Below are 24,338 nucleotides of genomic sequence, written 5' to 3' on the forward strand. Positions count from 1 at the left end.
GGAAGCATCGTCAAAGATGTCCACCACCAAGGCCATTCCCATGTTTCTCTTCGACCTTCTGGGATACAATAAAGGAGCCTGAAAGCCCAGACGTCCACATTGAATAACCAGCTTCTTTCCCACTGCCATCAGACTCCTGAACCCCTATCACTCCCCCTTTCTAGGAGGTGCAGCCACACACTTTTAGCAGTACCTTAATCAGTTATTCCAATATTTTACTTTAATATATTTTTTTGCATTACTCCAGATTGCACTACAATTTTACACTATCCTCAAAAAAATGAACATACTCTTCATCCAGATCGACTCCTCGGCCCAACATCATTTCAAGAAAACACTCCATCAATCCTTGTGTCCCTTGGTGAAGATAAAGCTGATTGGCCAACAACGAAAATCCATGGTTTTTCAGGAATTTTTCCTTTTGTTCCTTTGATGCCCGTGTGAAATATGCATCCAGCAACTATTAACAAAACATGTTAAAACTGAATTAGGAAAATTACACCCGAGGAGTGTTGAAATAAAAATCTCAGTTATAAAATAATACAAATTGAATCACAGACTCATTCAGAAAGGAATTTCTTCAGCCACTTTCCTGTACCAGCTTTTGAAAGAACTGCAATTTAATCTCATCCTTCTGCTCTTTTTTCCTAGTACTGCAATTTTTTTCCATTTTACTGAGAGATATTCTTTTGAAAGTTACTGCATAATATGCTTCTACCAGTCAAATGACTAAATTCAGCAAGAGTGCGAGAAAGCAAGAATGCAGAAGAGAGATTGATCTTTTACATTTGTGTAATTTATATATCATTTAAGTTTTTGTGTGTTGTCTGACTTTATGCCTGTAATGCTGCTGCAAGCAAGATTTTCATTGTACCACTAGCTCGCTGTACTTGCAAACACGACTCAAATTAGAGCATTTCTAGAGCACAGAAATGCATGACATTGCTGTTGTTTCATCTTATTCTTAACCAGCAGCAAAATGATGTAACAGATAATGGCAATGCTATCAAAATGGCGTTACCATACTGAGAAATACTTCAGCTTGGTTCTTAAATGACTTAAAATTCATTACTCCCTTAATGTAAACATGAATAGATGAGGTGGACTCCAGTAGTTTGGTAAAACCAAGTACAGGTGCACAACCTTTTATCCGGAGTTCCAGAAACCGAAAAGCTCCGAAAACCGGCCATTTTTTCCAGATGTCGTCTGCGCACCAAAGCTCGCGTTTGGCGCCAAACTTGACCCAAAACGACCCACGGTCAACCCAGGTCTGTACTACTGTAGCGGCTGCCTCCTCCCTGGAGACCGGGAGACGCTTAAACATCTGTAAATCATTGCTTAAATGTTAGTCAGTTAGTTTGGAGGGCTTTTATGTGAAGGGGGGTGAAGGGGTAAACTTTAATTCTTAGTCCCCTACCTAGTCGGAGAGGCGGGGAGCGGTCAATGCCTTACCGGGTCGCCGTGCAGTAAGCTCCGCAGCGCTGTGGCCGTTGGGGCAGCGGGCGGCGCCGGTTTTAGCTCCGACCCCGGCAACTCTACCCCTGGCTGCGAGGCGCTCCAAATCCAGCGCGGCCCGCGGCTGGACGCCCCAGCTCCGCGAATGTCGGGAGTCGGAGGAGTCGCAGCGCTGGGATAGCAATGCCTTACCGGGTCGCCGTGCGGCAAGCTCCGGAGCGCTGTGGCCGCCGACACACAACATCGCGGAGCGTCGCTGGATTTGGAGCCGCGCAGCCAGGGGTAGAGTTGCCGGGGTCGGAGCTACAACCGGCGCCGCCCGCGGCCGGACGGAGCCCCCAGCTCCGCGGCTCCAAATCCAGCGACGCTCCGCGAATGTTGGAAGAAGGCGGCCACAGCGCTCCGGAGCTTGCCGCACGGCGACCCGGTAAGGCATTGCCCGCTCCCCGCTGGTATCCCAGCGCTGCGATGCCGCCGACTCCCGACATTCTCGGAGCTGGGACGTCCGGCCACGGGCCACGCTGGATTTGGAGCGCCTCGCAGCCAGGGGTAGAGTTGCCGGGGTCGGAGCTACAACCGGCGCCGCCCACGGCCGGACGGAGCCCCCAGCTCCGCGAGGTTGGGAGTCGCCGACCAGGTAGGTAGGGGACTAAGAATTAAAGTTTCCCCCTTCACCCCTACACCACCACCACCACCACATAAAATCCCTCCAAACTAACTGACTAACATTTATGCAATGATTCTCCCGGTCTCCGGGGAGGAGGCAGCTGCTCCAGACTTTTCAAGCCGCCCGCGCTACCTACCTAATCTACGCTAAAAATCTTCCATTCTGAAATCCGAAAATGTCCGAAATCCGACAAGTGTCTGGTCCCAAGGCTTTCGGATAAAAGGTTGTGCACCTGTATCATCAAGAAGCTCCAGAAAAATTGACGCCATTGGGAATCAGGGGTAAAACAAATCCTTTGGTGGAAATCATACCCAGTATTGTGGATAGTGCTTGTGAAAAATGGATGTCAATCACCTCTTCCTCAGGACAATGCAGATTTTTTATGTAGATGTCCTAACTCCAACCATCTTCAGTGTTTCATTAATTGATTTCAGGCATGGAGATGTTTGTTAATGATTATGACATATTCTGTTCTACTTGCAGAGCTTAATTTATGGAACAGGCATTCATTCACAACAACACAGACATGTTTCCTATTTAATCTGATAAACTTTAACATTTGTGCCACACAAGTGCCAGGCAATTACCGCATCCAACAAGAACATTGAACCACTTCACCTAGACACTCAATGCATGATTAGTCAATTATTATTCATTACCCTACCATAACACCTTGGAGGGAGTCACTGCTGATCAAATACTTAATTGTATCAATTGACGGGGATTATTCAGGAATTGTGGAATTATTTCAAAGAAAAACCTATTCACTATTTAACTTCCACTGACACTTTGAGGCCATGAAATCAATCAGGTGTGGTATATTCTGATTCTATACCATTGTAACTGTGCAGTGGGAGACTATTAATGAATGGTTAATTGGCTCTCATGATGACATCAGGAAAGGCAGTATGTGGCCATCTCCGATAACAACATCAATTAAGGCACATTACTGCCACATGATGTACAGTTCAGGACATGTCTGTTTTGTCACTAAACATGCTGGCTGTTGCATATCTAGGGAACCATCCCTCAAACACTTTAACAGAAGTAGCACATTTGGGTATTTGGTGTTTTGTGCTCAGAACTCTCGGGCCAATCACCGGTAATTCAATATTTGAAGGTGTTAAGCTGTGCTTCCACTGTCAATATATAATTCTGCAAAGGTTAATTGTCTACATTCAAAATATGAGTTAAGTACATAATTAGACCCATTGAAATTAGTTTACTGTTTTGTGTTTAAAAAAAGATCTAAAACATTTCTGTATCATAAATTGTCTGGGGAGAAGAAACAGATTCTCCAGAACATCCACTTGTGATGAGTAAAAATCTTGTACATCTACCTGCTTGTCTCCAGTGAGTCAGTCAGTCACAGCAGCCACCTGCATGTCAGAGCAGGTCAGAATTCTGCTGTGAGTGATTCACCTCCCAAGTTGCCAACGTCTTTTCAACATTTATAAGGCACAAGGTCAGAAGGGTGATGCTATATTTTTTATGTGCTTGTAAGCAAGCAGCTTCAACATCCAAAATCCTCAACTCCATCCATGCAAAGCAACCCCCTTGCTTCACTCCATCTCCAAGTTTAAATGTTTGCCAGTGCAACATGCCTTCAGTGCAAAGCATCTGCTGAGATAACATAAGAAACGCTGCAGCAATTTGCAGAAACATTTTTGCCAGCACGATCAAATCTATAGTATCTATCGTCAATCATCTACAAGGACATGTGCAGATGGAGAATGGAACAACAGTACCGGTAAGCATACTTCGAAGACATATGCCATCCTGGCATGGAAAAATGTATCAGTATTCCTTCATCATGGATCATCCACCCACTTCCTCCAACCCAAAGCCCTTCCCATCTGACAGCAGAGAAAGCACTTTTGCCACAGAGATTGCAGGTTTAAAGACATGACTAAGGAGCAATTAGGGATGGGAATAATTGTGGGCTTGCCAGAAATGCTCATTTATTTCCCCTAAACATTTTTTCCTTTGGAAATATATCTCAATTTCTCAAGTCTATTTAGATAGTTCCACAGGTCTGGGAGTGTGCCAGTAAAACTCTTGCACATACTCTCCAAGGCCACAATGTCCTTCCTAATGTATCTATCATTCCATGAGCTGACTCTGCAAGGCTGCAAATAATAAATCAGGATCAACTGCCACATTGGAATGAAGACAAATTATCCACTCCTCTTGAGCAGAACACCAAAGTGCTGGAGGAACTCAGTGGATCACGCAGCATCTGTGGGGAGAAATGGACAAGCAATGCTCATTTCCTTCCGCTGATGCTGCCTGACAGAGTTCCTCCAGCAATTTGGGTTTTGCTCAAGATTCCTGCATCTGCAGTTTCTTGTGTATCCATTCCTCTTGTGTTTCTTATTCTCTTCTGTAAAATAAAGCTCAGCAAATTATGTGATCTTAGATTTAAGAAGGTGACCACTAAATAAGACTTTTGAATGGTACTTTCACAGTCAATATCGGTTCAATACTATAATTACGACCTAGTTGGGATGTTAATGCGGATTAAAGCAGGTGATAGGATAGAAAGTAAGTAAAGAAAAATAAAAATAAAAGGAAGTAGAGATAGAATAAAAATAGAAAATGCTGGAAATTCTCAGAAGGACAGACAGCATTTGTGGAAAGAGCAACAGAGTAAGCGTTTCAGGTCATTTTTGTTTTTATTTCAGATTTCCAGCATCTGCAGTTTTTGGGTTTTCTGGCATAGGAAGGAGAGTTCCAAGTGCAGGGAAGTACAGAATAATACTATTAAGGGGAGATGACACAAAGTAATGGTTACTTGAGGTCACTTCAGCAAGGTCATCCGTAAAAGCAAGAAAAGGTAGGAAGTCTACAATCCTTTGGGAGCTGGTCCCATCCTCAAATCAGCATCCAGCTTTAGAAAATGTTGAAGACGACAATACTAAGTCCCAGAACAAGGCGCAAATGACTGCAGAGGGGTAACAAAGTAGAGTAGAAATGCCAGAATCATTAGAGAATAAATAATAAGAGATAAACAGGAATTTATATGACCATTAACTTACGTTCCATGTGGTGTATTGCCTCTTTGGAACTAAAGGTGGGGGGAAGGGAACGAATAAGAAGAATTCACTGTATACAGCAAACCAGAAGAAAATATTTGAGATCAGACAGTGGAAACCAGAAGATGAGGAAATATAAAAAGGGCATCAAATCATTGCATTGCTCTCAGAGTCATGTTCCAATGCAAGCAGGTCGAAGATAACTTAATTAAGTGGATACCATACAAATGACACTGTAGAATGGCATACAAATTCGTAAGATATTGGGATCAGTTCTGGGGTAGATGGTTGGGCTTCTGCAACAGACCTAGGACCAGTATCCTAGTGGAAAGGTTAGTGAATTGCAGTTTAGGGGTGGAAGGTGGTGTTCAGAAAAGAATTGGAAGAATAATACCTCTGGCAAGTAGCACACAAGAAAGGAATATGGCACATAGAAGATCGGAACTGGTAGACAGTGCTAGAGTAAAATATATATATGTGTCTCGCACTAACATTAGCGAGACAACAATAGATTTATACCATGTTTATAAACACAGTGTTGAAATGAACAAAGGCTGGTGAGCTACTGGAGCAAATAGCCATGTGGAATATGATATAGTGAAAATTGCTGAGACATGGCTCATAAAAAAAGCTGAATAAGACACTAAATCTTTCAAGGTGCACCAGGTGCCAAAAAGCTATTCATTGGGGGGGAAATGGAGCAGCAATACTGATTAAGAAAGAAAATACAGTGCTGGAGAGAGAGAGAGAGAGAGAGAGAATGTCCTTGAAGGGTTGAAGACAAAATCCATTAAGTTAAGCTTAGCAAGAATGGAACAGAGTATTATGACTGGGGTAGTATTTAAATATAGGGCAAGGAAGAGAAGTAATTTAAACAACATTTTATTTAGCAGAATTGTTTCAGTATGTTTCTGCCTCAAGGTTAGAATTGTTGGTTGATCTGATTCTGGGGAATGAAATGGGCCACATTGACCAAGGGAATACTGAGCAAAGGTACAAATTGTCAAAGTCAAAGTGTAAAGAGTGATTTGAAGCAGAGCTGGTACTTTGGTGGGATGAGAAAGCATCAGATCGTGTGGTTTGAAATAACCAAAGAACTAAACTCAAAACATTTATTTGATTTTTGAAGTAAAATTGAGCTTTTAACATAGGCAAACACTGATGTGATCAAGTGAACTTCTCATATTAGAATTTAGAAATGAGGCCAGTAACTTCACTAAGGCTATCAGATATATCAGTCTTTCTCATTGATGTCTTCAAACATTTCTTTACTCAGTAATACACCTAACTGCCAACTTTTATACAATTTGAAATTAAACCTGTTCTCGTCTCCAATATTTTTTATAATCAATAAAGAGTTGTTTTTTTTTTTAAATAATTAAGTACTTACTTAACTCTTACGATTTTATTTCTGGCTTTATTCTTGAAGCACCCAACCATTTAATTTTAAAGACTTTAGGACCATCCTCAAGGAAAGCTCAGGCATTTTACATGACAAAATTCATGCTTAAAATTTAGAACAGAAATTGTAAATCATATTTGAATCTACTAGCCTTTGTGGCAGACATAACACTGTGCCACAATTGTCAATTTGAACATCAACTGTGAAAATGTATTGCAACATTAAAATTCATGCAATGTAAACAACTGAGAATATGTTCACTATAACACTGTTAATGTGGATCACAACCTGGTGCTAGACATTACGGTTATCCATTTGTTGTGCAAAGTTTCATGCTGCCGTGAGCAAATCTCAGAATGGATCAACTGGTTATTTCTCTTACTTTAATAACTCCTTGCTGTATAACTGGAACTGGGTGATTCACCAGGACGATTAGTGCTTCTGGTTGAATTAACTTATCCATCACATCAGCGAGCATCACATCTGGCAAGATGAGCAGGATTCCTCTCAATAGATTATAAAGACCACAGCAGATGAGAATCAGGCAATCCTCTGTTATTGATCTAGATACAGAAAACATTCATGTCAATCAGAAGAGAAATAGACTCACGAAAAAGCCCTATTTAATAATGTAAACGTCAACTTTATGACTGTGGATGTTTTAAACTTCATGGTGTTATTCTGCAAAAATAATTATCCCAGACTGATCCCCACATGTAGTCAGTCAGACAGTGACCTGGAGTTTATTTGTAACAGATGAGACAATGAAACATTTTGTGCATGAGAAGTATTTCAAACCTGGAAGTATTTATTTATACAATTAAATGTCCTGTGTACTTTGCCAGAAGCGTTAAATTTTATTGTTCAATGACTGCTGAAATTAATAGAAACTGGCCTTTACTGCAGAATATCTCCCACAAAGATTCTACCTGTGTTAAGAGTTTATTTTTACATACTTGCAGACTGCACCATTTATTGACATATACAAAAAGCCAGCTACAATAGCTACTAGATAAAACAGCACGTGCACCAAGTATGATATGGTCCATTTTTAAATGAAATTCAAGCAACCATTTTATTTGTTTATACTTTGTAGACAGAAAAAGGGTGAAATCACAAAATATTTCATTCACTATGATTATGTAAAGAAAATAACACCATGGAAAAATTACTGAATAAAACTTCCTGACGTTTTCTTTTAGTCTGTTTATCAAATGTAGTGATTCAGAACATTGTGTCAACTCTATCATTTGTATGCAAGATGTACTGTGTAATAAATAATGTAATATTTCCAGAATTGAACAAAAGATTGAAGGAATTGATTGGTATACTTTTCCTCAGCTGCACACCACGCTCCAGGATTCACTAACACAACAATGGTTATTATTTTTGTTTGCTTTATCTATTTGTTCTTTTTTTTTGTTCGTTTTATCTGTTTGTTCTTTTATTTCTGAATTGTTGTTGTATTATTTATTATGTTTACATATTCTGTTGTGCTGCAGCAAGTAAGAATTTTATTGTTCGATCTGGGACATATGACAATAAAACACTCTTGACTTAGATGACAAGAGATATTGAGGCTCTAATCAAGAAAAAGAAGGAAGCATACGTCAGGCATAGGCAGCTGGGATCAAGTGAACCCCTCATGGAGCAAAAGGGACATAGTAGTATACTTAAGAGGGAAATCAGGAGGCATGAGATAGTTTTGGCATACGAGGTAAAGAAAAACCCAAAGATATTCTAAACAAGTATTTTAATGGAAGAAGAATAACGGGTGAAACTAGGGCTGCTTAAAGATCAACAAGATTGTCTATGTATGGAGGCACAGGAGATGGATGAGGTGTTTAAAGAATATTACTAACTGTAGAAAGTCAGGAGGTAGGAACTCAGAGAAGCTGCTGTCTTGAAAAGAGTCCACATTATAGAAGGGGGGGGGGGGGTACTGGATCTTAAACTCAGGGTGGAAGCAGAGGATGGTGGTAAAGAGTTCTTTTGTTTATTGTTTGTTTTTTAGTGTGTACGTATGTGTGAGTGTGTGTGTATATATATATATTGTGTGTGTGTGAGTGTGTGTATATATATACATTGTGTGTGTGTTTATATATATATATATGTTGTGTGTGTGTGGGTGTGTGTATATATTTGTGAGTATGTGTATATACACACACTGAACTTTTTTTTCTCTCTTGTTTATTATATTGTACTATGTTTACATATTACGTCAGGAACATGAACGTTAACATTACCTCTTTACATCAGGAACATGAACGTTAACGGTAAATCCAGATGGAGTCTACAACATTCGCCACATAATAACTCCAAATTTAGTTTAGACAATGGCAAAGAATTCAAATCCTTGTCATAAAAATCAATGCCCTGTAGAGTTCTAGGGACACTGTGTATTTCCACATATCACACCACATGTATGTCATGAATATTTAGCAGCTGCAGCATTCTGATTAGCTGAAGTAATTACCAGATTAGTTTGCACTGGACCTCAGCTGGCAGTTCCATCTCATAACATGGAATATTATTTTTTAGATAGTTACTATGAATGCATGTGTCTGTTGATTATGTAAACACAGAATGAGTCACAAAGAAGCAACATATAAAAAACGAAGAGGAGGGAGTCCAATAATGGATCTGATGATAATGGAGAGCAAGGAGAAGCTGTGGTGGAACCATGCAAGGATAGTTCTACCAACCTGGGCAATGGAGAAAAGGTGGCTGTAATTTGATATTGTCAAATGCTGTGGAGAAATCAAGACATTGACAGTAAAGATAATATTTTCTACCTCCTTATTCCCCATATCTAAAATACAGATACACTATTTTCTTTACAAAAGCTGACTCAGTTTCATTCGCAAAGGAAGCCAAATGGGTTAATTTAAGTCCTATCATTGAGCACCCTCTCATCCTCAAGAGTTGGTTTGTATGAATGTAAAAGGAATTTATTCCATTTTTTTTTAAAAAATGTTCTGAATAATATTGGTATAACAAATGTAGTTAATGATTAAAATAATATCATTTTTGTTAATTTGTGAGCACAATTATACCTATCTGGGGTACTGTCTGTTTGCTTGTAGGGTCGCTCATAAAGAGGTGAGAAACCAAAGCTTTCCCATTCTTCAGGAATCAAATTCATGCCAACCACGCTTGGCAAATGTCCACCAACTAAAGATCCATTTTGAGATGGAAATGCTAAGCCCAGGCCAGTAAAATTACTCTGACTTCTTTGGAACATCTGAAGTCCTTGGAGACTGTCGGGCCGATTTACACCATCACCTGATCCTTCCTGTTTCAGTTCCGGTTCCAAAGCTGATAAACTCTCATCTGTAACATGTTCCACATCAATCTTGATGTTCACAACTGCTGGGCTACCTGCCTCCACCACACGTTCCAATGATTCTTCTATGTGATCATGTGCAATAACCGTTCTTGTAAAAGCCCCCTTTTCAGATTCACACAAGGTTTTTGTTGACTCACTGCTACTGAGATACACTTCATCCTGTATTCGACCCATAGTTTCTGCAATGGCCATTTTAGGAACATTCTCCGGCAAAAAGCTTTCAGAGTTTGACTCGCCATCAGAAACCTCCTGTACATCATGTTTCATGTTTTGGATTTGCATTTGCGGCGACAAGGAAGGAGTTAATGGTTGACTTTGGAGGTGCGGCTCATACACTGGCAGTAATGGAGATTCTGGTTTTTCATTGTTTAATGTGCTACTTTGTACATTTTCTCCTAGAAAAGGGGAGAAAAAAAATCAGAATGTTGCTCCATTATCTAATATTAATTCTTATAAAATGTTTGATATTTACCTACATCATAGGCATTAGTTTATTTTAACCACAGTTTTCAATGAATTTCAATGTTTATGAAAGATAATTTCAACCATTTCTTAAAACTTTTATTCTTACATTAATTAAAGTATTCTTTGCATCAACTAATTATTCTGTACTTTGAGATTTTCTAATTTTGATAACTTCTTCCAAGGAAAAGGAAATCAGTGTGAGCTATATACTTGCGAGTTGTTTCCTTAGAATTCGACATAGCTTAGTTCAGTTTAGTGTCACCTGTACCGAGATACAGTGAAAAGTGTTGCGTTGCATGTTATCTAGTCAGAGGAAAGACTATCCATGATTATAATCAAGCCGCCCATGGTGCACAGATACACGATAAAGGGAATAATGTTTAGTTCAAGATAAAGTCCAGATAAAATCAAGATTTTGCTAAAAGTATCTAAGCTATTCCTCCAAGATGAACAGACAAATATAAATTCCTTTCTCATTTTTCAAATTAACTGAACTCTAATGAAAACATAGAATTACAGAATTTAGATGAGTAAATAACCATATAATATAACATATAACAATTACAGCACGGAAACAGGCCATCTCGGCCCTACAAGTCCATGCCGAACAAATTTTTTCCCCCTTAGTCCCACCTCACAAGAGCTCACAAGATATCTATCAGACAAATACTTGTTCACAAGCAGATAATAAGAAGTAAATTATGTAGAGTAACATAATTGAGCAACAATTAACCATGTAATTTAAACTAAATCATAAATCATTAAGAACGTCTAACCTTCTGGTAAGACCACAGTAAATGCAGATGGCGACAAAAAAACAGGACTTTCATTACATTTTCCACTACTATTAGAATGTCGCAACAATTGGATCGATTTAACCTTTTCATGAAAGATCTTGCCATCTAAAAGCAAAAATAAATGAATGTTTTTTTAATAATAGCTGAACTATTTTCAACCACATCAGTTATATTAAAGCCTATTAAATTACCTCTGTGATGGTAATTTTCCATATAATACCTATTTTGGTATTTTCACTCATTAAACTTATTGGTTGAAGTGTTATTTTGAATGAACCCTTGAAAACAATTCAGTTTTTATCTAGTGTCTCCTTCATGTGTAATTGAAGCAATTAGCTATTGAGTTTTAATGAACAGTGACCTCTTATTTTGATCAAGATTTTTCTAGTGTGTGAAGGTGTTAAATTTGGAAATTGCAGAGAAAAGGTACTGTCTCCAGAGAAACTAGACAGTGAGTGTGTAGTCTAGGATGGGATTAGATAGAACTAGTTTAAAGGTAGAAAATGAAATATTTGGAGCATACATCATAAGATGTAAAAGAGTGTGCATTTGTTATGCAATGAAAATGAAAGAAAATTGATCTACTATGAAAGGAAACAGAAGAAATACTATCTCTGATTGATATGCAGGCACAAACATAGAAACATAGAAAATAGGTGCAGGAATAGGCCATTCGGCCCTTCGAGCCTGCACCGCCATTCAATATGATGATGGCTGATCATCCAACTCAGTATCCCATCCCTGCCTTCTCTCCATACCCCCTGATCCCTTTAGCCACAAGGGCCACATCTAACTTCCTCTTAAATATAGCCAATGAACTGGCCTCAACTAACTTCTGTGGCAGAGAATTCCACAGATTCACCACTCTCTGTGTAAAAAAATGATTTTCTCATCTCGGTCCTAAAATATTTCCCTCTTATCCTTAAACTGTGACCCCTAGTTCTGGACTTCCCCACCATCGGGAATAAGCTTCCTGCATCTAGCCTGTCCAACCCCTTAAGAATTTTGTAAGTTTCTATAAGATCCCCCCCCCCCCCCTCAATCTTCTAAATTCTAGCGTGTACAAGCTGAGTCTAGTCTTTCTTCATATGAAAGTCCTGCCACCCCAGGAATCAGTCTTGTGAACCTTCTCTGTACTCCCTCTATGGCGAGAATGTCTTTCCTCAGATTAGGTGGCAAGAATGTCTTTCCTCAGATTAGGGACTCCAACTGGACAGCAGAGCATTTTATTTACAATAGAATAACAATTGTTTTTATGGGTAATAACCTGCAACCTTGAAATGTCTTATTTTATGCCCATTAACACTACAAAACATTGAAGTGAGTCAAAGCACTGTAATGAAACCGATTATTCAGATATCAATGTGGATTTTGCAAAAGGTTGGAACACATTGGAATTTTTTTATCCCACAAGGGTACGTTGATGCTCAGTCATTTTAGTATAAACAAGATTATAGGGAATAAAGGGATTCAGGTCCATGAGGATTAGGATGGAAAGTGCAGGAAGAACTATGACCTTACTGAATGGCAAAGCAGGTTGAAGAAATCATTTTGCTTATTTTGGTTCTGCCACTGGCATCAAACAGCTAATTACAACCGTACATATCTTTCCATCTTCAAACTGATTTTAACAAGTTGCAACTCATTTTATTTGTAAATCCAGCACAAAATAAATCACTAATTTCTAGACAATGGAGATTTTCCCTATAGTGAATTATCTCAAAATACTGCATGCTATTAATCAGTGTTACTATTTGCCAAAAAGGTGCCAGTATGCATGATTAATAAATATATGTGCCACATGGCCAGAAAATGCTATAATCACACTAACATTTTTAGATGTGCTGGTATGCTGTACCGTGTGTGCCGTCACAAAAACATACTGCAATTAATCATTTTTAAATGAAGTGACTGACATTAAGATAGTCCAGAGGTTATATGCGAAAACATAAATTAAAAAAATGTTCCACATCAGTGCCCTTCATCCTTAGTTGTTTTAGTAAAACATATCAAAAGCATTCCATTCACCTATGTGGAGGGAAAAGTAAAAGCCTGGTGGAGTGTGACAAACATAGGTATTAGTTGGAGGATGCACTGCCAACAAAAAATTGTAAACCAGCTTCAGCAACTCCAGATCTGGAGGTGACCCAAGTACTTCTTCAATGATCTTCACAAATGATCTGCAGACCTCCCGAGGGATAGATGTCAGCTGTTCATCTCGGTGTTCCTAACAACCCAGATTGGGGAAAACAAAGAACAAGAGTGCAGGTGAGGTACCAGAACAATTGATCCAACATTACGTTTTGCTTAGTATAATGGAAACTTATCAGAAATGAATGGAATTTTTCCTTCCCAATTTGGAAACAAAAGAATTCTAGTTCACCACTCGAAATTACACTGTAATTTTACACAAAACTACACATTTTGCAGATTAGTTCAACAAAATATACTTTAAGATAAGACAACAGCATCACCATGCACATTATAAAATAAATGTCATGAGGCCTGAAATAAGTTAAATAATAAATTTCTGTAATTATATATTTCTTTCATTATTTAATTGCATAGATAAGAATATTGCATTAGCGCATGATTTAAAAAGAGCCGTCAGTTCTTGAAATGATCAACTGAGTATGTGCTGAAGAAAGCATACTAAACTGATTGATATAGTAATTGCTCAGATAAAGGGGGAGGAGGCTATTGGATAGTCGTGCCTATGGGATGCAAAAGTGAAAGAGAATAGTTAACTGCTCTTTGAATCCTCCCTTTTCAGAGATGGGATGGAGGCAATGAGAAAGGCGAGGTCATTTTGCAGTTATATAAGACGTTGGCATTTAGAGTATTGTGTTCAGATCTGGGCACCGTGTTATAGGAAAGATGTTGTAGTTAGAAAGAGTGATGAGAAGATTTTCAAGGACGTTGCCAAGACTGCCGAGGGTCTGTGATATAGAGACAGGTTGAGCAGGGTGGGTCTCTACTCTACTGATAGGACAGGTTTCGAGGGATACGGGCCAAACACAGGCCAAGTGGGACTAGTGTTGGTCAGTGTGGGCAAGTTGGGCCAAAGGGCCTGTTTCCATACTGTATGACTCTATGACACTAATACACAAGGAACTATCTCATCTTCATAGTGTGGACAGAGCTGTTTGATTTCAGGTTACACAAAAAAGCTGGAGAAACTCAGCGGGTGCAGCATGCATGAACATCGTATTCTCCCAATTTTGTTAGTCCTTGCTGTCTCCTCCCCTTCCTCAGCCCCCCTGCTGTCTCCTCCCATCCCCCAGCCTTCGGGCTACTCCTCCTTTCCCTTGCTTGTCCCCACCCCCCCCCCGCCCCCGATCAGTCTGAAGAAGGGTTTCGGCCCGAAACGTTGCCTATTTCCTTCGCTCCATAGATGCTGCTGCACCCGCTGAGTTTCTCCAGCTTTTTTGTGTAACCTTCGATTCTCCAGCATCTGCAGTTCCCTCTTAAACGCTGTTTGATTTCAGCTAGACTTGCAATTTAGCCTTTCATTGAGAGAACAAAATGGGATTTTGCATTCTTAATTGTCGTTCAATAATGTAATGCCAAAAGCCAATGGACGGATGCCAGAAGAGAAGAGTGTAGAGCTCAGCAATGCGGAATTTTACAGTTAATGATCTGGTGATGGTCACAGTCTAGTAACATGTGAAAAATAGACAGCTGGACAAGGTGTCAAAAAGTATAGAGCATCCATTAACATTTTCCCCAGTAAGACATGGGGAAACACTGGAGAAAAAATAAGATTGGTGTAGAACCTTGGATTAGAAAGATAATTCATACCTGAAGAACCTGGCAAGTCAAGAGGAAGCGATAAACCACTTGAGCCGTTAGAAGTTGTTTGATATTGAACATCTGTTTTGGATGATTGACTCTAATGAGCACTTCAAGAGCTACCATCAGCGTTTCCCAGACACCATTCTATTTTCAGAATAAATAGACACACTATTGGTAATTGCAATACTGCAATACATTACAATGCCATCCATACCACTGCGGTGCAGGCTCGAAGGGCCGAATGGCCTACTCCTGCACCTATTTCCTATGCTTCTATACAAGATGAAGAGCATTGCTGCTATTCTATTTGATTCAATTGTGCACAGTGAAAATTAAAATTGTTTGATAACAGTATGGGAAAGATAAAGATATGCAGTAAAATTCAGGGAGATTTGTAATATTTTAGCAGTTGCCCAGGTGAAATGTAATCTTAAGGCAAATGTGAATGCAAATGTAAGGTGATAACAAGCATGATTGAAATGATGGGAAATGTTATCAAGCATTTAGACAGAAATAATCCAAAGGAAAAAAACTGTTAGATTATGGTAGCAATTTAAAAAGCCAAACAAAATATCAATGTACAAATAACTTCCAAGAATATACAGAGCTACATTTAGAGACATATTGTTTGTAGGAATAAACTTGCAATATTGTGTCCAAACAAAAACAAAAAGGTTCTGTGCCAACACAAAATTCTCGGTTCTAGATCAATGTGTTATAAACAGATCCAAAAAGAAAATTGTGCATAGCGAGCAAAAGAAACAAAACAAATAACATGTTTAAGAAGGAACTGCACGCAATGGAGTAGATGAAATGTTTAAGAAGGAACTGCAAAAAACATGCTTCTCGGGATCACTGACATACAGAAATCCCCAACAACTAATCCCACCCAGTTCAGGACAAAGGAATTTCTGATTAATTGAAAGCATCACAATAAACATTTCATTTATTGAAATATTTGCACATGTTTTTTCCTTCTCATTAGGTTTTTCATCAATAGAAATTTTGTTAGCCGCTGTATGTCATTTAATAATTATTGCTCGATGTAAATTGGAATACTTCAATGCAGTGGTAGCAACAAATGTAAAAAGGTAGATCAAAACCTGTGCCTTGGACCAGATCTTCCAGTCCAGTAACAATTCTGACAGAATCTTCACATCCTGAATCACTGCATTAGATTCAGTATCAATCTCAAATTGACTTGTAGACTCCTTAAAGTTAAGTACTGGAGCACTGCAACATCCATCAAGTAAAGTCTGTAAGATATACATTTTATTTTTTCTAACTGGATATGATAACTGTTAATGAAAAAAATTAAATGCACAGTATAATATTCAAAATAAAACAGTACAAACCAGACAAGAAGTTCTTTAGTCATTGTGAAAAACAATACGTGCATCCTATGCAATCACTAGTGTTGAAATATAGTATAAAGCTAATTCATCAGCATATTGGGAATGAAATGATTTAAAATACCTACCAGAAAAGTATTTTAGGGGGTGGAGAGCTAGTTTTGGTGAAAATAATTGTGAACAGGTCTGGGGTAATCACATTTAGATTGGAAGGGCCCTGACTATTCTCCATTGTAAAGCTTTAATAAATGTTTTTTTTAAATTTACAGATTATCTTGCTACACCTTCTGTTTGTAATGTCTTCCATCTCCCTTTCTATTTATTCTTTACTGCTCTGTGTTTTGTCACAAACTTGATGTGTCATTTACACATTATACTTCTCTTCTCACATAAGTAATTTGTTTTGCTTTAACTTATTTCCTTTCCATGTTGAAGCCAAGACCTTGCAATTTCCAACAAATCCTGGGCTGTAAATATCTCCTCGAAACGACCAGGAAATAAACCCTCATGTATTGTAGCAGCATAAACAGATATAAGAGAAAGACGGGACAGAAAACTGGATGTTTGGGTGGGTGAGAAGGGAGAAAAAGAGTGAAAGCAGCTGAGTTTGATTGATCAGAATATGCTTCCAACTAACTGCTAATGACGTTAATCACAATGCTGCCTTTCGTTAGTAACAAGAAGCAAACAAGTGGATCGTCAGATTTGTTAAATCAGATATTTAGTATCACTATTGAAAATTATGCCGATCTAACGATATATGTAATGAATACTGCATACCTTTAAGATGTGAAAGCCGACAATACATTTTGTTTTGATGAGCACTTGGTGAATCATTGCATAGCCATGACAGCTTTCCATTTCTTGAATTCTCTGCTGGTTGTACTTTGTCAAAGTCAGTATAACATTCAGTGCTAGAGCTTGAGTCTTTTCGCAGTCACTTATCTCAACAGACTAGATAGAAAAGAAGATACAAATATTTCTCGATCCTTCACATTAACATACAACAGGTAATTTCTCAGTCGCGTATTAGTAAAATAAAATGCACCTTTTTTCCCCCTCCAAAATAATAATACTTTATCCTCCGAGTAAGTCGCCCTGATTTAGTATATTGTATAATGTTATTGAAAATCAAAACAAATTAAAATTACAAGTTGGACCTGTATCTATTTACAGTGTAAAGTGTAATAAATATCCACATTATCTGCACAATTGGAAGCAATGCTTTGTTCATGCATTGTCAGCATATCCCTTCAATTCATTAATCTGTTCAACTAATTAAATAAACTGCAATTGTACATACCCAGTGTAAAACCTATATGCCTTCCTGAAACCAGCTATAGCAGTCCCATTTCTCCTCTCACCCAGGTAATGCTTTTGTAGTCTGGAACTAGATACCGCAAACCTTTAACACTTCCTGAGGGTTCCAAACAGGAAGCGTGACAAAAAAAAATCATATGTTCCCCTCTATATTGCAAGATTCAATTAAAACATGGAGGATGGTCATTTTCATCACTCTATTTGGGCAGTCAAGCCATCATGCTGATCCAGCACTAGGGGAGTATGTTCAGACACTGAAAACCTGTACGAATTCAGACATCTAAGTATTGTGTCATCTTCACTTACTGCCTATCTTGCGTGCCAATCTTCACTTAGTCTACCAAGATGTATTCTCAGCTGAAATAAATTAAGTCTACACAGATAAGTTGACTAATTCCTCCAGTACAAATTGTAGGAAATAGCTGCAGATGTAACTATTTTTGCAATTAACGACAGCATTGCTAAGTCTGTCATGAGTAACACCTCTTACCCTGGCGAAGAGAAAGATGAATGAACCAGTTCCTCCAATTTTGTGGAGGATTCGCTGAAGCTCTTGATGTTCCAAAGGTTGCAAACTCTTTAATTTCTGGGGCTCCATGGTATTATTCTGGACATCCTTCAAACTGAAAGGCCTTTGCGCTGATACTATTCTTATTTGTCCCTTGGGTCGAATAGCAGTCTCGTAAATGGTATATTGAGCAGGACATTGAGGGTTGTAAACAATAGCGAGGCTATCCTGCAAAAATAACAATCAAGGTATAATACTTCTGGGTTTCCTCTAACTTAAATAATCAGACTCTTAGTGGAATAAACTGGTGACATGCTGATGCCTCAAAGGAGCTGTCCAATTTTCCCACTACGTTGCTCTTTATACACAACCAGTCAAAGCCGTACTTTTAAAATATTTACCCAATTCTTTTTGAAACTATCAATTCTACTTTCAATTAGGCAGAACATTCGCGACCTGCTTTACCAACAAAAATTCTCATTTCTGCTTAGTCATATTGTAACTATGTAGCACTTCATTTGAAAGAGGATTTAATCAAGTTGGGTATTTGAGTGAGGTACTCACCACCAGAGGGCCAGTGTCTACTTCCTTGTTGTTCATGATAACTTCTTTAATTTGATCACACTGTAAAATTTCCAGAGTAACATACTTGGAGTAATTTGCCTGAATTTTCCCAAATTTACAGGGCATAATGGAGGTGAAGTCAGGTCCACAGACATACAAGTAATATGCTTCTTCTGGCCCTATCCTGGCGCCTATATTGAAAAAGAAATATTTTCAATGATATTTACATTTTTATCTTTACTGCATTTAAAAATTTAAAATAGTTATACGAATTTTATATGAAGGCTTAAGTAATTTTATATGCTATTATACAGCTCAGTGATTTTATACAGAGATTTTTTATTGTTATAAAATATGATTGGCACCCTAAAATGGATACGGTAAGACTTTTTTGATCATATGCCGATGCGGCCCAGCAGCCATCTCCAGTGTACAGGATTAGAAAACAAAACAAAATTCAATCACCTCGTTCATGTACGTACTGCACTTAGTGCATTAGAATTTTCCGGTTGGGGTTTCAGTAAGCTTTATACTATTTCAAAGGGATTTTCCTTCAGTCAGCAAATACAAAGAACACACAGAAAAGCTTGAATTTCTCATCAAACCATTACCATTGAAAAGAAGCAAACTTCCAATATTCCATCTTCCAGCTAATCTGGTGGAATCTTGAGGGGCTGCAGAGTGGCCGATCAATGCAAATGTTTTATTACCATCAGATGAGAGGCTGTTTTTTCGAGGAATTAAGTAAACCAAGGCCAAGTCAGACTTTCTGTAAAACAGAGAAAACCTTTCATCAAAATCCAAACAAATCTTTGTCAATTTTGTGGCAGTCGACTCTTATCAATAAATACTATATTGCTGTGTCTCCATGCAATGCATATTTAACATAGATTACCAATAATTGATATATATAGTGTAACTGTATATATCCCTGTCAAGTTGCACATCACCCTAAAGAGTGAATGTATAATTGCACCGTATTGTTGCTGATCTAAATTCTGGATTGAATGACTATCTGTATCATAGCAGTACCTTCAACAGAAGGACCACAATAAATTGAAGGCAATGTATTCCCCACCATATTCACATTGGGCAGCATAGTAGCGCAGCTGGTAGAGCTGCTGCCTTACAGAGCCAGAGACCTGGGTTCGACCCTGACCTTGGGTGCTGTCTGTGTGGAGTTTGCACGTTCCTCCTGTGGCCATGTGGATTTCTGACGGGTGCTATGGTTTCTGCCCACATCCCAAAGACATGTGGGTTTGTAGCTTAATTGGCCTCTGTGAATTGCCCTGAGTGTGTAGGGATTGGATGAGAAAGTGATAAAACATAGAACTAGTGTGAACGGGTGATGGATGGTCGGTGAGAACTCGGAGGGCCAACGGGCCTGTTTCTATGCAATATCTCTAAAAACTAAACTAAAACAAGGGTGATGAGGGATGTTCAATACTGGCATTACCATCAATACCCACCACCCAAAAATCAATATATATTATTTCTCATTTTCTACTCATAATGATTAAAAAAAACTCTGGTCCAAAAAGCTCTGTAACCTGTTATTTCTGCACAACCCCTCTCTCATCCATGTCTCTCTAATGCACAACAGACAAAATCACATCTCGCTGCTTGAACTTTTCATCACTTCTATCTCTTTTGCAGATTTTTCAACAACATTCTTAGTATAAGAATCCTTCTGTCTATGTAGGTCATAGATTTATACAGCAGAAAAACATAATTGATTCAAGTGCTCATCCAGATGTTTTTAAAATGTTTTCAGAGTGCCTGCTTCCAATGTATTTTTTTGAAAACTACCCACTGGAGGGAAACATAAATATTTCTCAGGTCTCCAAATCTCCAGCTCCTCACCTTAAATCTATATCCTCTGGTCTTAAACACCTCTGCCATGGGGAAATGTCCCTTACAATTTTATCTCTCATAATTTTGTATACCTCTGTCAAGTCCCTCCCTTTAGTTTAAGAATTAAACAAAAAATCCTTTAATCTTCCTCACTGTAAAAATACCTCTAAACTATTGAATTTCCTCAAGACATCTTGGAAGAGTCACCATTCACTCAAGCTTTTATTAAAAGAACAATAACAAACAATGGGAAAATGCAATCTATAAAACAATTGCACATCTTAACTTCAAGGCAATTTGGTATAGGCAAAATTGTAATTAGTGTGCAAAGATCCTGAGAGGTTTCCTTATAATGGTTATTGTAAAAACATTCAGAGAACCTGTGTAATCTACCATGTTTAAGCTATGTACAGTGGCTTCTATATTAAAACTGGTGCCCTCCCACCCCAGTCCGGTTCCCTTCACCAGAAAATAATCAGAATCGTACCACGTGGACACAAACCTTCCAGGCGATGTCTATGCCTACCATCACGCACGCGCCTGCATTTATGGCATTTTCCTCTAATATCCTGATCACCATACGTCACCCTCACACCCACACCAGGGACAATTTACCGTCCCACCAGCACATCTTCACCAGGGTCAGTAAAATCAACTGTACTATTTGTGTGCCTTGAATAAATATGTTTCACCAGAATGAAAGAGTAATTGGAAGGTTTAGTAATGAGTACAGGTTTCATAGACTAGGCTTGTATTCTCGTTATTAGAGAAGATTAAAGGATGATCCAATTGAGGCATTTGAGATGATTAAAGGATTTAGCCGGATAGATAGAAGCTATTTCCTCTTCAGGGAAACCCAGAACAGGTGATGAAAACCTAGATATCAGGGCAAGATTATTCAGGGTCGAGGTCACTTTTCTTAATTACATAGGAAGCCCTGTAAATCCGAAATACACTCCCTCAAGAAGCTGTTGAGGAGAAAGAGGAGTGGTGGGAGAGGAACTAAGATGGTGTTAGACTTCATTGAAAGTCTAATTTGTAGAAGTCCAGGGGTAATGGATATGGCATCAAGACAGGATAAACAGTAAAGACACAGATCAGGTATGTTCTCGCTGAATGGCGGAACATGGTCGGTGGCAGAACAAAATTTGATCCACTGATTTCTTTAAGCGATACTTGCAAACCCTGAACAATGATATGTTATTAATGCTCGTGATTAATACATTGCACATGATGAATGTGGTAATTTTTCCTCATGATGAATGTGGCAATTTTCCCTCATGTTACTCATAAAGCACTACAGAACAACTCGTTGGGAATGGTTAAAGGGCCCCGAGTAAAAAAGGTCGTGAATTAGGTCGTGAAAGTGGGACAGGCCCTTTATTCTGCTTTAGTCGCAGATATTCAGAATCAATTTTATGGTGCAGTGCAATTACAAGTGAGATATTACAGCTTAAACAGTCAATTTCTGGACGGACAACATAATCTAGCCTGCAATGCTTTACAGTTGTGGTGAAATATAATTGATTTGAAGGCTTTAACATGATTTGAGAGGATTGTAAGAATATACCTTTGCCCCGATATCCAAAGTGAAAGCATGCCATTAACATTCTTTTGGTTTTCCGACCGTTGTGTGTAGGTAAGTGCTAAGTGCTGCCATTTGCCTGGAGTTATAATATTTTGTTGTGACTCGGCCTGTGCCAGAATCCCTGCTTTCAAGTCATCATTTGAATCATTGCAAATTCTGCAAAAGGAAACCAAGTTACTTTTCATGCATCCCATGCATCTTTATTATTTGAGCCAACTGTAGTCACAGAAGTGTTAATGCATGGTGATTAGCAATCATTACCAAAACATTATAATACTTTTTTTTAATGATTTGTTACTCAAGGCTCTCCAAAACCATCAACACACTTACAAATTCATGGGAGCAAGCATTGGGCAATTAACTAAGTATCATCCATATTTTAAATAACAGTACTTATTATCAAAATAGTAATAAAGACTGCAGACGCTGGAATCTGAAGCAAATAAACCAATTCAGCCAATTGATTTCTGATATATATCCCACTCAATATCCCATTATACTTCAGAATGTCATACTCCACCTGAATACAAAACCACCAGTGTTCAAATCAGCCCAAACTTGCAGCATCATTGTTTTAGACCCCAATGAAATGACATGAAGACAATCATCTTCAATCAGTTTATCACCATCATAATATAAGCCTGTTGTTTTCTCGTCTTCTGCAAAACAAAATACATTTTTTTCATCACCAGGAAAGATGAGCAGGCACATATTGCAACCATGTTACCAATACAGTGGGGGGGGGGGGGGGGGGGGGGGGGCAATGCAGATAGCTATCTTTAAAATTGTCAGGAACTTGAATGAACAACCACGGATAATCTTCAATAAAGATTAGTGAAATTTAGTAAAAACTGAAATAATGAAAATTGTTAGCTTTGTTTTAACTTGAGCTCCAATGAAATTGTGAACCGCAGCAGAGAAGGCTCTATGGCTCCATATTCTCAAGGGTTTGCCACCTTTGAAAGATGATAGGTCATGAGGTATCTGTTCTGGCTCAGTAAATGCTAATCCCACTCCAGAGATACGAATCCACTGGTTGGCATCACAATGCTATACTGAGGGAGTGCTCACCCATGAGGAACTGCCTTTCAATTGAGATGTTAAACTGAGATAATCGCCTCCTGAGAGGGACATAAAAGACTCCATGACCCGTCAAGAGCAGCAGAGGTCTCTTTAATCTCCTAAACAAAACCTATCTCACAACCAACATCAATAAACAGTTGCATTAGCCAAAGAAGATGCTATAGGATGATTAAAATTAGTATTAATTTAGACCTGACCAAGTTGAAGTTTGCAACCTTAAATCTTAAATGGCAATTTTGAGTACAGTTCAAAAATACTTCACTAATTGCAGTTATCGGGACTAAACATTGTGAAAATTGTTCTTTCCTTTCAGCTAAAAGAGATCTATTTTGGATCTTACTGGATCTTCACATTAGTGTATCTATCTTGTTTCTGTGACAAATATTCAAATGATATGTTAACCCACTAAAATACTGTCATTAAATAATATAGTGTTATCCACACATATTCTGTCAATCCATCCTTGTCTGGCTTCCCTTAGAAGCTTGAACCAGATCATTATAAATGTAAATGCAGCAGAAGCAACCTGAAATTACCATTTTCACAATAATCAGACCGAGTTAAGTGCCCATGAACTCAAATTGTGTATTTGTGATAGACCGATGAAAACATGGAAACGTACAGCATACTCTGTTCTTAAGAAATGACAACAGTTGTGGAAAGTTCCTTACATATTTGGTTCATGATGCAAATCGTAATGAAAGACCTATGGTGGTCAGAATTTGTATAATCATCACTTTGCAAATTATTGTTTTTTTGCTATAGAAGACCATAATGACACTGCTCTCATTTTTCTCTCAGAGAGGATATAATTGCTGTTTCAGTTACTTCAGTTCAGTTTCAGTTTGGTTTATTGTCACGTGTACCGAAATACATAGAAAAGCTTTTGCTGCGTGTTAACCAGTCATTGGAAAGAGAACACATGATTACAATTGAGCCAGTTACAGTGTTGAGATACATAAGGGAATAACGTTTAGTGCAAGGTAAAGCCAGTAAAATCCGATCAAAAATAGTCCAAGGGTCAACAATGAGGTAGACAGTAGTTTGGGACTTTTCTCTTCTTGCGGTAGGAAGATTCAGTTGCCTGATAACAGCTGGGAAGAA

General features: G+C 38.4%; 1 protein-coding gene across 3 annotated transcripts in view; it reads right to left on the bottom strand.

Annotated features, from left to right (window-relative positions):
* lyst (lysosomal trafficking regulator) overlaps positions 1-24,338 on the bottom strand; it is a 208,392-nt gene that overhangs the window by 63,655 nt on the left and 120,399 nt on the right. For all 3 annotated transcript variants that reach the window (XM_055635156.1, XM_055635157.1, XM_055635155.1), the window contains exons 13-25: positions 22,672-22,810; positions 22,134-22,307; positions 19,321-19,478; positions 18,710-18,900; positions 18,128-18,373; positions 17,098-17,271; positions 16,069-16,221; positions 14,972-15,109; positions 13,199-13,397; positions 11,150-11,275; positions 9,616-10,303; positions 6,942-7,122; positions 291-460 (exon numbers count right to left, since the gene is read on the bottom strand). In XM_055635156.1, coding sequence (XP_055491131.1) covers positions 291-460; positions 6,942-7,122; positions 9,616-10,303; positions 11,150-11,275; positions 13,199-13,397; positions 14,972-15,109; positions 16,069-16,221; positions 17,098-17,271; positions 18,128-18,373; positions 18,710-18,900; positions 19,321-19,478; positions 22,134-22,307; positions 22,672-22,810 — 2,737 coding nt within the window. The remainder of the gene's footprint in view (positions 1-290; positions 461-6,941; positions 7,123-9,615; positions 10,304-11,149; positions 11,276-13,198; positions 13,398-14,971; positions 15,110-16,068; positions 16,222-17,097; positions 17,272-18,127; positions 18,374-18,709; positions 18,901-19,320; positions 19,479-22,133; positions 22,308-22,671; positions 22,811-24,338) is intronic.

Source organism: Leucoraja erinacea, chromosome 5 (genome assembly GCF_028641065.1).
Source record: "Leucoraja erinacea ecotype New England chromosome 5, Leri_hhj_1, whole genome shotgun sequence".
Lineage (NCBI taxonomy): Eukaryota > Metazoa > Chordata > Chondrichthyes > Rajiformes > Rajidae > Leucoraja > Leucoraja erinaceus.